The sequence below is a fragment of the Ursus americanus genome, chromosome 25 (genome assembly GCF_024610735.1).
Source record: "Ursus americanus isolate L20-20 chromosome 25, mUrsAme1.1.p, whole genome shotgun sequence".
Lineage (NCBI taxonomy): Eukaryota > Metazoa > Chordata > Mammalia > Carnivora > Ursidae > Ursus > Ursus americanus.
This window is the reverse complement of record NC_142151.1, coordinates 20,479,753-20,494,731: the sequence shown is the minus strand read 5'-3', so window position 1 is coordinate 20,494,731 and position 14,979 is coordinate 20,479,753. Positions and strand designations below refer to the sequence as shown.

General features: G+C 34.6%; 1 protein-coding gene across 7 annotated transcripts in view; it reads left to right on the top strand.

Moving 5' to 3' along the window:
• SLCO1A2 (solute carrier organic anion transporter family member 1A2) overlaps positions 1-14,979 on the top strand; it is a 158,250-nt gene that overhangs the window by 73,384 nt on the left and 69,887 nt on the right. For all 7 annotated transcript variants that reach the window (XM_045781464.2, XM_045781459.2, XM_087855677.1 and 4 more), the window contains 6 exons: positions 2,133-2,231; positions 2,800-3,018; positions 5,434-5,598; positions 7,288-7,483; positions 10,812-10,977; positions 11,903-12,075. In XM_045781464.2, the coding sequence (XP_045637420.2) occupies positions 2,133-2,231; positions 2,800-3,018; positions 5,434-5,598; positions 7,288-7,483; positions 10,812-10,977; positions 11,903-12,075 (1,018 nt within the window). The remainder of the gene's footprint in view (positions 1-2,132; positions 2,232-2,799; positions 3,019-5,433; positions 5,599-7,287; positions 7,484-10,811; positions 10,978-11,902; positions 12,076-14,979) is intronic.

Sequence of the window (14,979 nt, the reverse complement as noted above, 5' to 3'; positions counted from 1 at the left end):
CTTCACAATCTCTCCAAGCTAGTCAGGCCTTTTCAGATCCTTGACAAATATCTGGTTCATATTTCGGTTATATTTCTTGAAATTTCCTTTTCTAAAATCCATCAATGTCACCTCCCACAATAACCAAAATAAGATCTACTTTCTTATGTTGTCTTCCAATCTCCTACATGTTCTTAATTTATTATGAATAGCTTATTTGTATTCTTTAGTTGTTCCATCTGTTGTTACTTAACAAAAGTGTAACTTTTAGTCTAGAGACATTTCGCTATTAATGTAGACATATATTTTAAGAACCACAAATGTCAAAGAAGATGAAAGAAGATCAGAACAGAGCTACACATAATTGAGACAGATCAAAATATTTAGAGATCCTTACTTACCCCAAGAAATTTTTGGCCCTTTTTGATGACTTATTGATTTGCAATAAGCTTTTTCGATGTTTTTCTTTTCTGTCCTTTCAAATCCCTTCACATACTTATCTCGAAAGAATACAAATGCTTGCCTGCAATAAATTAACAAACACCTTGTTATAATCTGTATTTTTTATTCAATAAATACTAAGGTGTATAATATATGGAAATAATAGTAATAATCTCTATATGTACTAAGATGAATAAGACATAGTCCATATAAGGTTTAGTATATAAATAACTACTTAATTATAAATCAACCAAATCTAATAAATACCTGTGGGTACTTAAATTTGAAAAAAAAAATTAGACTTAAAAAATGAAATAAATAAAGTGCACATGCATGTAATTAAATAACTATAAATCAATAAGCTATAATATGGAAGAAAATAGTTCCACATATGGCTCTGAAGTTTAGGAGAGAACATAAAAGCTAGAAATGAATTTTGGGAATCACTTATATGGAGAAAATAACTGAAATTGAGAGAGAGAAAGGACTTTGCCATGGGAAGGCATATTTAGTGAGAAATCCTAGGATAAAACACTAGGGAACACTTTTAGTTATTGAGCAGAATAGGAAGAAGAAAAATCAAAGGAGTAGTCACAAGGGAAAAAGTAAACAATAAATGTATAATTTTGTGAAAGTATTAAGAGGAAATGTCAAAAGAGGAGCTAGCCTGCAATGTCAAATAACATAAAGAGTTAGGAGAATGGAGACCAGAAAAGGACACCAAATAAGCGGCAAAAAGGACACTGGTGCAACCTGCAAGTATTTTGAGAAGAATGTGGAAGGATTTGAGCAGATTCAGGAAGTGGTGAGGATGTAAATGGAGAGTGTAGTGAAAGGAAAAAAAGAAGGGTGGATGGGAGCTATTGTAATCAGTGAATAAGGGAGACTGAACCAGCACAAAAAAAAAGTCATGTTTAGTTGAGCAAGACCTCAGAGAAGATAGAAGGGGTTGAGGTCAAGAAGTCAGGTCTGTGTATTGGGCGGTGGTGGGGGGCTAGCCTATGGAACCATGGAGAAGGCAGAAGACATCTTTTGAAGTAAGGAGGAACAAGTTGAAGAAGTTCATGTCTGGGTTTTCAGCAGCGGGGATGGCTCAGCCTCAATTCTGAATTGTAGATAAGCCATGAGCTCACTGATGATGAAATTCTAGATGAGTAAGAAGTTGTGAGGGCAGAGGGGACTGATGAAAATGAAAGACAAGAATGTGAAGGATAAGAAAGGAGATCATGATGAAAGAAGAGAAGTATCAATAACAGTGAGGACATAGCCAGAAGAGGTTTCAAGTCAGAGATCTGGGAGTGAAGGTTTTCTGAGGAACATGCCACAAGAAATTTCTCGAACGTGGTGTTGGTCTAGAATTCCTCCAAAAAATGTGCCTATGGGAAGTAGGAAAAGACTCTCACTGTGTTGTGGTGTCAACAGCATGATCCCAGCCTGTGCTGCTACAGCAGATTTTACCTGAGATTTATCACGCAAGAGAATTTGGAGGCCTAGAGAAAGTGGTTTTAAATTTTGAGGTTCTTTTTTTCCACATTAACAGAAACAAACTTGTTACTTATATGTACACAAAGCTTAATTTTCTTACCGATTGAAAGTTTAAGGCAAACATATCTGAGGCCAAAACAATGCAGTCTTCAGACTTTTCATGGAATTAGGACTCTTTATGTGGGTATATAAGTATACTATAACTTTATGTTTTCATTTATTTTTAGGGTTTGTAGAAACAGGAGCTATCATTGGTCCTTTGATTGGACTTTTGTTAGCATCATTCTGTGCACATGTTTATGTTGACACTGGATCTGTGAACACAGGTAATTCAATAAAATTTATTTATAGTGTCTAGAATACACAAATCACCTTCACTTATGTTATCACAGGTAGTTCTTGCTTTAATGGGTCGACTTGGTGAGTCGACTAATTCCTCTTTTCAGGTGTGCGAACTGGAGTAAAGGAGTTTAAATAATTTTTCAAATATTTCAGACCAGTGAACAGGAAAACAAGTTAAAATGCTGACCTTCTGACTCAAAATCCAGTGCTCTTTCTCTTGTGTCACAACTATGTGTCCTTTTTTCAAGAGATACAAAGACAACGTAGGTCTGAATTTCTTCTAATCAAATAATCATTTATATGTAATTAAATAGAGCTTGTAGTTATTTAATAAGTATCTGTTTATAAATTCCCTACAGGAGAGGACAGAGAGCCAAAATAATTTATTTCTAGGCAATATTGTAATAACATATTGTTAGGCAAATTTTATGAATGTCTAAATTATTTATAAATTCTGTACTTGGATAAAACCTGAGAACTGTAATATTAATTTTCTGTAGTTCATGCAGGAAATCGTGACAAGCTAATAAAAATGTGTATATCTCTTTACAGATGATCTGACCATAACTCCCACTGATACTCGTTGGGTTGGTGCATGGTGGTTTGGCTTTTTGATTTGTGCAGGAGTGAATGTGCTCACTGCCATTCCTTTTTTCTTTTTGCCCAAAATGCTTCCAAAGGAAGGACTAAAGCATGATGCAGACATCATTAAAAATGACAAAGAGAAACAAAGCAAAGAGGTCAAGAAGGAAAAGGATGGAATCACTAAAGGCAAATACAAAAAATTTAAATACTATATAATTTACTTTTTTTTTTTAGATATGTGTCTATATTTCAGTCTAACAATATATCATGCTAGGGCGCATTAAGACAATTTGTCATTAACAGTCAGTAATCAATAATGTCTAACAAGTCTGAGTCTTCCTGTGTTACTACTTGGAAATAAGTCATATAATTTGGAAATCAAGTTATCTGTGATTAGCATGTATATAAAATTTTATGTCAGTTTAGGCACTAAATAAAAAAATTCCCACTTACCTTCAAAAAATCTTTTTTGTAGAGAACACAGGTCTAATTTTAAAAAAAGAAATCCAAACTGAGAACAAAAGGAGGAAAGAATATACACTATTGCAAATAAATGTATAGTTCTGAAACAACAACAACAAAATGTTAGTTTAACTGTGAGCTTCCTGCAAGTTAAGGCAGAAAAAGAAAACATGTTAAGTCACATAACTCTCTATATTTTATAGAGAAAAGAATAATAATTCTTAAAGAGAAAGTGTTCTCCAAGTAGCATATTGTAAAAAAAGAAAAACTCATCATATGATGTATAATGCAGACAATATTGAACCACATAGTTTTTTAGCAAGCGCAAGGGCATATTTTATAGAACAGGGTTTTTGTTTTGTTTTGTTTTTGATATATCTTCAATCAAAGCTCAAAGAATAATTTACAGAAAGTGTTTCTGTGGGAAACTAAGCTAAAGCAGTCTAAGTATTTAATGTTCGAGAACACTGATTCTCAAACTTGTCCATATATTGGAATTACCTGGGAAATTAAAAAAAAATACTGATGCTCAGAAATACTATAGTATTCCCAGGAGGTCTGATTTAATTAGCATGAGGTATGGCCTGGGCCTTGGAATTCTTAAAGATTGTTCATTTACAAGGTGAACAGGGACTCAGTCTCCTTATCTGTAAAATGGGTTAATAACTACTTATTATTACAGAGTTGTAGTGTGACGGTAAAGGAGGTCTGGCACATGTTACTATAATTACTGCTGTTACTATTAATGTTATTATTGTTGATGTTGCTACTTCTACCACCACCCATAAATTATAAGACCGGTTTACACAGAATTTTTATTGACAATTATACATTCACTTAAACTACTATTAAACATAATACTTCTCAGATCATTAGAAGCCAATTCAGAACTTTTCAAATTCCAGAGTGGTCATGATTATATTAACAATTCCTTTGGAAAGGTTGATATGGACTGATAGAAGATTTTAATATAGAATGTTGCTTGTGATCTGCAAGATCAGTTTTCACAGCTAGGAAAGAGCTGAGCTTAGTGTGAGACATATAGAAAAGAGATTTGAACTACTGAGACTTATCTACTAGGACAGAGATATCAACAATCATGAACAACTTGAAAAGCTCCAAAGTGCTCTGAACACAACTTTCTCACCTGCCATGTACTTTATTCACGAATATGAATTCTACAGCTAAAATAGTTTTCTTTGCATTAAGCTATGCTTCCTTCTCTCTCTCAATTTATTTATTGATTCTTTGGATATCAGGCAGTTTATTGAGCAAAAAATACACAATAAGTAAGGAAATCAAGACAAAGAATGTAAAGATAGGAAAAGTTAAAAGTAATTATAAGTGAGACTTTGACCCCAAAATGGTGGCAGTGTGACCTTGGAACATTTCCAAGAGATGGGCCACAAATTTGGCCCTGAGCTATGTCAGTCCACACCAACAGGAGAAAGTTTGGGTTACATCATTTACATAACCCTTAGTATGTATCAAATGAATCAAGATCTCAAGAGAGTGGAAACCAGGAGTTTGTATTTTAAAAGATCCCCAGGTGGTTTCATTGTGTATCCAGTATGAACTATTAGCGGGACCAAACTGTTGTTCTCAGGAAGTAGAAAAATACCCGGTACTTGAGAAAATTATATCCCATGAATTCCCACATATTTTAAATGGTCAGGAACAATAATATAAATATTCGAGTATGAACTTTATCAAGTTTATCTCCTTCTAAACTTTAAAAAACAGAAAAAGCATCTTTCATTCTAGACGAACTCTAGAAAAGAGAGGATATTAATAGAAGGAAAAAGAGAAGGGGAAAAAAAAGGAACTGGTGTGAATGCAGACAATATTTCATTCATGTTATAGTTTTTCCTTAAGACACGATAGTAACTTAGTGATGGTAAAACTGTTGTGCTCTGCTCCCTGCCCAGTCAGCTGCATTACTGACTTGCAGAGGGTACCAAAATGATATAACTTTAGCTTTCAAAAGGTAACAAAATAAAATGAAGCAAAACAAAAACCAGTATGTGCACTATAAGCAGAAAAACTTAATTTGGGAGGGGAGGTTGATGTTTTAGAAAAAGTCGATCTTAAAACGCAAAGTTAAGCTAGTTTAACACTATTGTCATTCTTTCATTTCAGACTTTTTACCGTTCATGAAGAGTCTGTTACGCAACCCAATTTACATGCTTTTCATACTAATAAGTATTATACAATTCAATGCATTTGTTAATATGTTCACCTTCATGCCTAAATATCTGGAACAGCAATATGGAAAATCAGCTTCAGATGCAATCTTTTTAATCGGTATGTCTATTCTCTATGTTCTTAGCTCACTTTATTATTTATTTATTTATTTATTTATTTATTTATTTATTTATTTATTTATTTATTTATTTTTACCATGAAAGGGTAAACAGTGTGATGATGGGTCTAGGAAACTCCTAAATTGAAATATGTGGAGATGCTTCTGTCTCTGGTACATCTCCCCCTTCCCTTCTCCAGGAAATCAACAAATGGTAGGGAAGGAAAGAAGCCAGGAAATCCTGGCTTTCTTTTCTCCTCTCTCTCTGGTCCGAAGGCAAATTCAAAATATTTTTGGAAATCTTGGGGAATGTACAGGTTAGAGATAATTTTCAGAGAGGTAAACCATTAATGTAAAAAGAAAAACAACGTTCATTCATCAGGAGTCTGAGTTTTACTCTTTTAACTCCAGGTTATGAATTCCGTGTCTCTCCTTAGTTCTCTGGGCCCCCTGGTGGTTTGAGGGGTCTTTGCAGCCCATGTATTCTGCTTCTCCTGTGACCACATTAACTCCAGTGGCTCTCTTCCACCTTGGCTTTCTCCTGAGAGATTTTTACTGTTTTGAAAAGTGAATTTCCCAGACTACCTGAAGCCTCATCATCTAGAGTGCTTGTTAAAAGTTCAGGGGGCGCCTGGGTGGCACAGCGGTTAAGCGTCTGCCTTCGGCTCAGGGCGTGATCCCGGAGTTATGGGATCGAGCCCCACATCAGGCTCCTCCGCTATGAGCCTGCTTCTTCCTCTCCCATTCCCCCTGCTTGTGTTCCCTCTCTCGCTGGCTGTCTCTATCTCTGTCGAATAAATAAATAAAATCTTTAAAAAAAAAAAGTTCAGATACCTGGTTCCCACCTCAGACATACTAAATTATACAATCTGGTGTGGGATTCTGGAATGGATTTTCACCACTCTCCCAAGAAAATGTGATGGGATTCACTTATCCTGGCATTGTAAGAATGCAACCAAGGGCTGTCTTTTCCTTTTTCTTAACTTTTTCCCCTTTTTTTTAGGGAGAGGGACACAAAATATAAATATACTTAACAACCACAGGCTCAGCAAAGTAACCTTCCAAAGTTCCTTGAGCTAAGTTAAATTCTTAACGACTAGAGTGTGTACAAACAACAGCAAAATCATATTAATCATAAACTACTGGTCAATTTTGACTTGTCACTCCTACCTGAACCATTAGAAAGAAATGTAGATCATGATCCCTGAATACAAGAAATTTACAACCTACTATAATTAATTAAATGAAGGATAGTGATAACAGTCTTCAAAATATACTTTGACATTGTGGGGCATTTAAAAATCTCTCTGTAGGGGCGCCTGGGTGGCGCAGTCGTTAAGTGTCTGCCTTTGGCTCAGGGCGTGATCCCAGCATTCTGGGATCGAGCCCCACATCAGGCTGCTCTGCTATGAGCCTGCTTCTTCCTCTCACACTCCCCCTGCTTGTGTTCCCTCTCTCGCTGGCTGTCTCTCTGTGTCAAATTAATAAATAAAATCTTTTAAAAAAATAAAATGAAATAAAAATCTCTCTGTATGTAATATGTAAATAAATGGAGATAAAATTCAATCAGCTTTCTTCACTGTGCGTTGGACCTAGATGGTTTCTTTTATAAGACATATTAGATAAAAGTGGTATCATATTTGCTCTTTTGCTAAGTCACTTTGTAAACAACATTTCGCTTAAATTTACAGGCATTTATAACTTACCTCCAATATGCATTGGATATATAGCTGGTGGTTTAATTATGAAGAAGTTCAAGATTACTGTCAAACAAGCTGCCCACATAGGATGTTGGTTATCTTTAACTGAATATCTTCTCCATTTTTTGTGTTTTCTTATGATCTGTGATAATTCTTCAGTTGCTGGCATAACCATCACTTATAAAGGGTATGTTGTTTGCTAATGAATATCATACTTCCAGGACAGTTAATAATGTATTTTATTCAATGATTACCCATGACCAGATCATTCGCTAAGTGGAATTAATAATAATAATCCATGGTCTTTATCTTTTCTCCATCTGTCAATTATAAGCCTATCCCTCCAGGCTCTAGGCTTATTAAAGAGGTTGGGAAATATCATAGGGTTAGTGAGTTCATGACTGCACATGTGTGTGTGTGTGTGTTTGTCTTTTTGATATCCTAGTAGATATTAAAGTGGATATCAGACAAACTACCGACAGTTTTAGGTTGTATTAAGATATATGATCCATATATTTTATACTCTCATAAATGGGTAAAACTAAGAATTAACTATATAGTCTCACCTTTATATGTTTTGACAATGAGCTTACATCCAGCATAACTGAATCCTAATACACGATATATTAATTCATATGTAAATTCATACATTTCATTTGTCTAATTACGTCTCTATCATTGAATAGTTTTGGATTTGTATTTGAGGGTTATCTGAATTTATAGGAAGGTTATGCATAGTAATGTTTTCTTTTGACTTTTGATAATAAACATCCTAACAGATGTGAGATGATATCTCATTGTGGCTTTGATTGGTGACATTGAGCAACCTTTCATTTACTTATTGGCCATTCGTATGTCTTCTTGGGAAATTTTTCTATTTAGTTCCTCTCCCCATTTTAACACTTGGTCTTAGCCAAAAGGCTGAGCAGTGATCCTCTGTCCATTTCAAAATCAGATTGTTTGCTTTTTTGCTATTGAGTTTTATTAGTTTTTTAAATATATTTTGGATATTAATCCCTTATCAGATATATGATTTGCAAATATTTACTCCCATTCCATAGGGTGTCTTTTCATTTTGTTCATGATTTCCCTTGCTGTCTGGAAGCTTTTTATTTGATGTAGTTCTACTTATTTATTTTTGCTTTTGTTACTTGTGCTTTTTGGTATGTTATCCAATCCAAAAAATCATTGCCAAGACTGATGTCAAGGAGTTCACCCACTATATTTTCTTCTATGAATTTTATGGCTCCAGGTCTTCAATTTAAGTCTTTAATCCATTTGAGTTTATTTTTTGTTTATTGTGTAAGATAGGGGTCTATTTTCACTCTTTCGCATGTGGCTGGCCAGTTTTCCAACACCATTTATGAACAGAGTATCCTTTCCCCACAGTAAATTCTTAGCTCACTTGTTATAAATTGATTAACTATATATGAATGGTTTATTTCTGGGCTCTCTATTCTGTTCCATAATCTTTGTGACACTTTTTTTATGATAATACCATACTGTTTGATTACTATAGCTTTGTAAAACAGTTTGAAATCGTGAAGTGTGATACCTCCAGCTTTGTTCTTCTTTCTCAAGATTGCTTTGGCTACTTTTTTGTGGGTCCTTACAAATTTATTTTTCTGTTTATGAAAAATGTCACTGAAATCTGTTTTGGGATTGCACTAAATCTGTACATTGTTTTGGGTAGAATGGACATTTTAGCAATATTAATTCTTCCAATCCATGAGCATGGAATATCTTTCTATTTATTTGTGTCTTCCTCAGTTTCTTTCATCAATGTCTTATAGTTTTCAGCATACAGATTCTCACATCCTTGGTTAAATTTATTCCTTGAGTATTTATTCTTTTGATGCAATTACTGGATTGTTTTCTTAATTTCTCTGCTAATGTTTTGTTGAGGCTGAACTTCACAAGGTGCTAACCGTGCTCTACTGTTGGACAAGTTTGCTGGCCAGGCTCTCTGGAGGAGAGAGGCCTCTAGTTGTATCCCAGAGTTAGGTGGTGCTAGAAACTGCATCCTCTGGTTGGGCAGGATTGGTGTCCACCTTCTCTCATCAGGTGAGGCTGCAAGCTCTGCTCCATGATTGGGCAGAGTCACTGACTAGGTTCCCTGCCTGAGCAAAGCTTCAGGCTGTGTTCAGCAATTGGGTAGGCCAAAGTCTGGGCTCTGCTGCTGGGTGGTGCTGTAGTCTGGGCCCAGGGTTCCTGTTCAGGCTCCTTGGTAATGTGGGGCCAGAGGTTATGCTTAACAGTAGGGAAGGACTATAAGCTTGGCTCCCAGACTGAGCAGGGCTATAGGATGGACTCCATGGCTTAGGATCTCTGGCCAGGCTTTCTGGATGGGTGGGACTGGAGGCTGTGCTCAGTAGTTGGGCAGGACTGTGAATTTGCTTCCCTGCCCAGAGGGGGTAGTTGAACTGTCTCCACAGCCAGTATGACCTGTTGACTGGGTCTGCAAATCAAGCAGAAGTGCCAACAGAGCTCATTGTCAAAAAGGAGCCACCATTCAGCTCTGTAGATGAGCAGAACCACAGACTGGGATCTGTACTTGGACAATGCTGCAAGTAAGAACACAGTCCACCAAGATCTGAGTGCTGGTTGCTGTAATCCCTGTCCCCCTTCTTCTTCTCTATCTAATTCCTAATGAGTGAGGCCTGCAGATTCTCTCAGAGAGCCTCATGAGGTAAGACCTGAATGCACCTCCTGGGAAACATCCCACAATGCCAAGGGAGCTTGATGTCCATCTTGGGCTCTCTTTTCCCACTGACAAAATTGTAGGCCCAGGGGAGGCTTCTCAGTGTGGTGTTATGCTGACCTGGGGATGGGGCAATTTTATTAGAGTATAACTGCTCCTTGTACTGTTCCAATGTGGTCTTTCTAGGTCTTCATGGTCCAGGGGGGTGCTTTAGCCTCACCCCCAGGTTCTCGGATTTTCACAATGGTGTCTTATCTATGGATAGCTGCTGATTGGTCATCTTGGGAAGCAGACTGGTCAAGAACAACCTATGTTGCCATTTTCATGACCACTGGACATTCTTTATACTAGGATAATGTATTTGTTTACTCAAGTAGTTAGATTTCTAAAGCTAAATGTACTGTCTGCATTACAAATTGAACTTACAGATTTTGATCTTCAAGATTGCTTTCAAACGTAAGATCTCTTGTTACTTACTACCATATGGATCAACCATAGGGATTAGGTCATCTTCATTTTTGAGTTCTAATAATGCCTGGAAAAACACCTGCTATATGGTAGGCACTCAGTTAATGCCTGTTTATTGGCTATTTGTTTATCTGAAGTAAATCATTGAAAAGGGGCTATGTGATCACCAAAGCAGGTATTTTTTTATGCCAGAGCTTAGTACTGAGGCCACATGTCAATGGTGGGAAGATTTCTGTTTCTACTTTGGGGAGGAGAGGAAATATAATTTCAGATTAAGGTGAAAAGAAGAAAAAGAAAATGCTCTAATAGTCTTTCAATAGCCATGCATTATTTTAAATCATTTCAGAATGCAACAAGATTCATATGTGGAAAATACCATCCTTGCTGATTGTAACAGGGATTGTAACTGTCCAACTAAAACATGGGACCCTGTGTGTGGAGACAATGGTGTGTCATATATGTCAGCTTGTCTTGCTGGTTGTGAGACATCCGTTGGAGCAGGAATAAATATGGTAACACATTCTATTGGTCTTTTTACAGAACTTCGGTTTTATGCATTGCATTGGAACTTTCCAATGTGAACTGGGTCCACATTTGATAAAAGTAAAATTAGAGTCTTTCTGTATGTTTGTTTGATTTACCTTTTGTTTCATAAATCTTATTTTTAAGTCTCCACAGTGTCTAACCACTAATCTTTTTCTTTAATTTTTTTTTTGAGTATAGTAGACACTAATCATTGATCTTTAATTTCATAGCAGTGATGTCATTACTCAGATAATTCATTTTAAAAATACTCCGGACTGAAATATTTTTATCATTGAGAGGAAGTTGGTGGTTTTGATCTCAATTATCCACCTAATTGCTTTGCCATTTTTTTTCTTTTCTGTATTTTTCACATTCTAACAGCTTTTTAAGAAGATGGAATTAGGCTTTTTTAAATTTTATTTTTGCCTAAAAAAAGTTACAATATTTAAAATGTTGGCTGGTGATAAGGTAAAATACAACTTTTCATTCTTATGAAAACCTGGAAACATTGAATTTTTGAAGGATTGCCTTTACTCTGTTTTTGAAATGAACTCTATTTTTTGAAACAAAGCTTTATTCGTAAGTATCTAAATACTTCCACTGAGTATTCTGAAACAAAATTTGTCATACTTCCTGTTTTAACGAAACAGTGTATATTTTTAAAAGACATGGCGTTAGGATAGCTGAGCTATTGCAAATTTACTCCACATACTTAAAAAGAAATACCATTTTTCTAAAGCCATCCTTCCATGTTTTGTTTTATGCTATAATCCTGAGAGGCACCATAATAGAGATGAGAGTAAAGGGAATAAATAGTCTCCAGCTTGATCCAGTTGGCTATGGAGAAAATATTTGTGATTCATGTTCAAAATTTTACTTTCTTAAATAGGGTAATATGTTATTTTCTGACAGGTGTTTCAAAATTGTAGCTGCATTCAAACATCAGGAAATTCATCAGCAGTTCTTGGGCTGTGTGACAAAGGACATGACTGTTCCATGATGCTCCAGTACTTTTTAATCTCGTCAGCCATTGGCAGTTTCATTTACTCTTTATCTGCCATACCCGGATATATGGTTCTCCTAAGGTACAAAAAATTATTTTCTTTATTTGGATTCCTTTTTGGTCCTTTATTAAGGTACCTTTTTCTAAGAAAGCCACTTGGAGCCTCCATTATCCAAGAATCCAGTGCTTTCATGTACCACTTAATAAGAGTTTTACATTAGGCATTGTTGAATTTTTGCAAAATTTTATAGTTCATTCATCTTTTGGCATTTCTCTCGCTATCTTTCCCTTCCTTATTTTTTTGCAGTTTAATTATGTGAACCTCTCATTGTTTAACACAAGAACAGACACATTTCTATTTTAGTGTGAACTGTATGAAATGGTCATTTTGGTAGGTAGAGTGGTTGCCTAACACTCATTTCATATGGCTCAAGCTATAGGGCATCAGTATGTAAAGCTGTCAGAAGTCTTGGTGTCACCAATTACTATCTACAGGGCATTAAACAGGTCACTTGATCTGAGCTTCATTTCCTCAAATCAAAAATAGGCATAATAATAAATACTCACCTCTTTTTACAAGGCTACTGTGAGATACAAATGATTAAGGGTATTCTTAAACTAGGAAACTGCAGAGCTCCAATTCAAAGGTAGGTGTCATACACATGTGTTCGTTCACTTCCAGTAGTCTTCATACCTAGTAAATATCATAAACATTCCTAGTAAACAAAATTTGCATCTTTTTCTCTTTCCTTCATATTTTATTGGAAACTTAGAAGTAAAGTTAATTGCGATTCTCGGTGCATAACACATTACCCCATAGGCTGGGACAAGTTTTTCTTCTTTTATTTCGCTTTTTTCTTTTTATTTTTCACTTCCTCCTACCATAGGCATCCACATGAATATGATAGCTATATGATCTTAATGGACTGTCCTTTGTAAAATGCTAATATTTTTTGTTGTTATGTGTTTTTATATTCACACAGGAGGTGTTGTGCTATAAATCTTCTTTTGGCTCATAAAGCACAGGCATACATAAATTCACCAATACTGCTAGTACTTATAAGTTATTCTCACATCTTCACTACATAGGAGTTCCTACCTCCTTACAGCCTCACTAACATTTGGAGTTATCTAAATTTCAGGATTTGACACTCCAATGGGTGTAGAATGGTAGCTCAGTGATGTTTTAATATGTGATTTCCTGATTCTGTGTGTTTAAGCATCTCTTCAATTTTTTTTTTTTTTTAGCTATTTCGGCTTCTGCTTCAAGATGCTTATTGATTTTCTTTGTCCATTTTCTATTATATTCCCTATATTTTTCTTGGCTATTTTGCTGATTGCTGTCTAAATTATAAATATTAAGGTAATATTGTTTACGTGATACAATTATCTCTTAGTCTCTCATCTTTCTTTAATTTTTCCACAGCATCTTTTATGAAATTAAATGCTAAATTTTATTGTACTGAAATCTAACAATTTTCTTGCCTTTAGGGTTTGTGTGTTGGGGAGTCATATCTTAAGAGTGTTTTTACATTCCTGATTTATAAAAATATTCACCTAAATTTTATCCTAGTATTTATAGCTTCCCCTTTTACATATGGTTCTTTAAACCATCTCAAGTCTATTTTTATGTGTGGTGAAAGGGAGACAGATGTTCAGTGTTATTTTTTCTCCATATAATAAAGCAGTTTTCCCAACATCAATATAAATAAAAGGTCCCTTCTCTGTTGATTTGTGGTGCCACCTTTATCATATCTCATGCTTTAATATTACACGAGTCTATTTTTCACTTCTATTCTTATTCCACAGTTTTGTCTGTTCTTATACTGGTACCATATTGATTTTATTATTTTGATATTGTGTATGTTAATATCTCATATGGTAACTCTTCCTCACCCACCCAGCACTGACACCATTACTCTTTCTTTATTCTTTTCTTCACAAATTGATTTAGCTTCTGATGTAAGGCTCTCTATACTCACATAGGAATTTTGATGGAGTTTGTGTGGATTCCATAGATTAATTGGAGAAAATCTGTCATCAAATACTTGTGAAAATGGAATCTTTCCATTTATTTAAATTTTCTTCTATAGATACTATACACACACATATATCCAAATATATACATACATCTTTTTATTTTTCACTTCCTCCTACCATAGGCATTATGGTATTATATCATTTATAATTATAAACATAAACATATCCACATATATCTATCCACATATGGATATGTTTGTATGGATACATATAGGTATGTATTTATTTGTGATTGTAAATGACACTATTTTCTCATATTTTCTAGTTGGTTATTGTTGATTTAGAGGAATGCTGTTAATTTTTTAAAGTTTAGTTTTTAATCCAACAACTTTTCTTATTCTATTAACTTATTGATGTTGTTAAGCTTTCTATATAGAAATATGTGCAAATATGGAGAGTTATATCTCTTCATTTCTAAACCTTATACATCTTAGGCTTTTTAAATTTTCTTATCATCAACTTGGACCTCCAAAACTGTGATAGTGAGTATTCTTGTACTTTTCTAATTTTAATGGAAAGTGCATAAATTTTTCCATTATGATACTTGCTATAGATTTTCAGTATATAGTTTTCATCTTAGTTTCATCTAGTTTCTAAGTCTTTAATAATGAAATAGGTACTAAACTTTATTAAATATATTTTTCTGCATCTATGATTCTATAATTTTTCTACTCAGTATTTTTAGTGTAGTAAAATAAAATGGTAGTTTTTTATGTTAAACTGATTACATGGATGAGAAAAACCACAGTTAGTTATGGTATATTTTTATATATGATTTGGTTTGTTTAAATAATACTTTATTTAAAATTGTTATATCTATGTTGATAAGTAAAACAGACCTACTATTTTTTTAGTCTTTTTTTGCTTTGGAATCATTTGAGACCCCACAAAAAGAATTGATAAATTTTCTATTTTTTTAAATTTCTGGAACTACTTATATTAAATA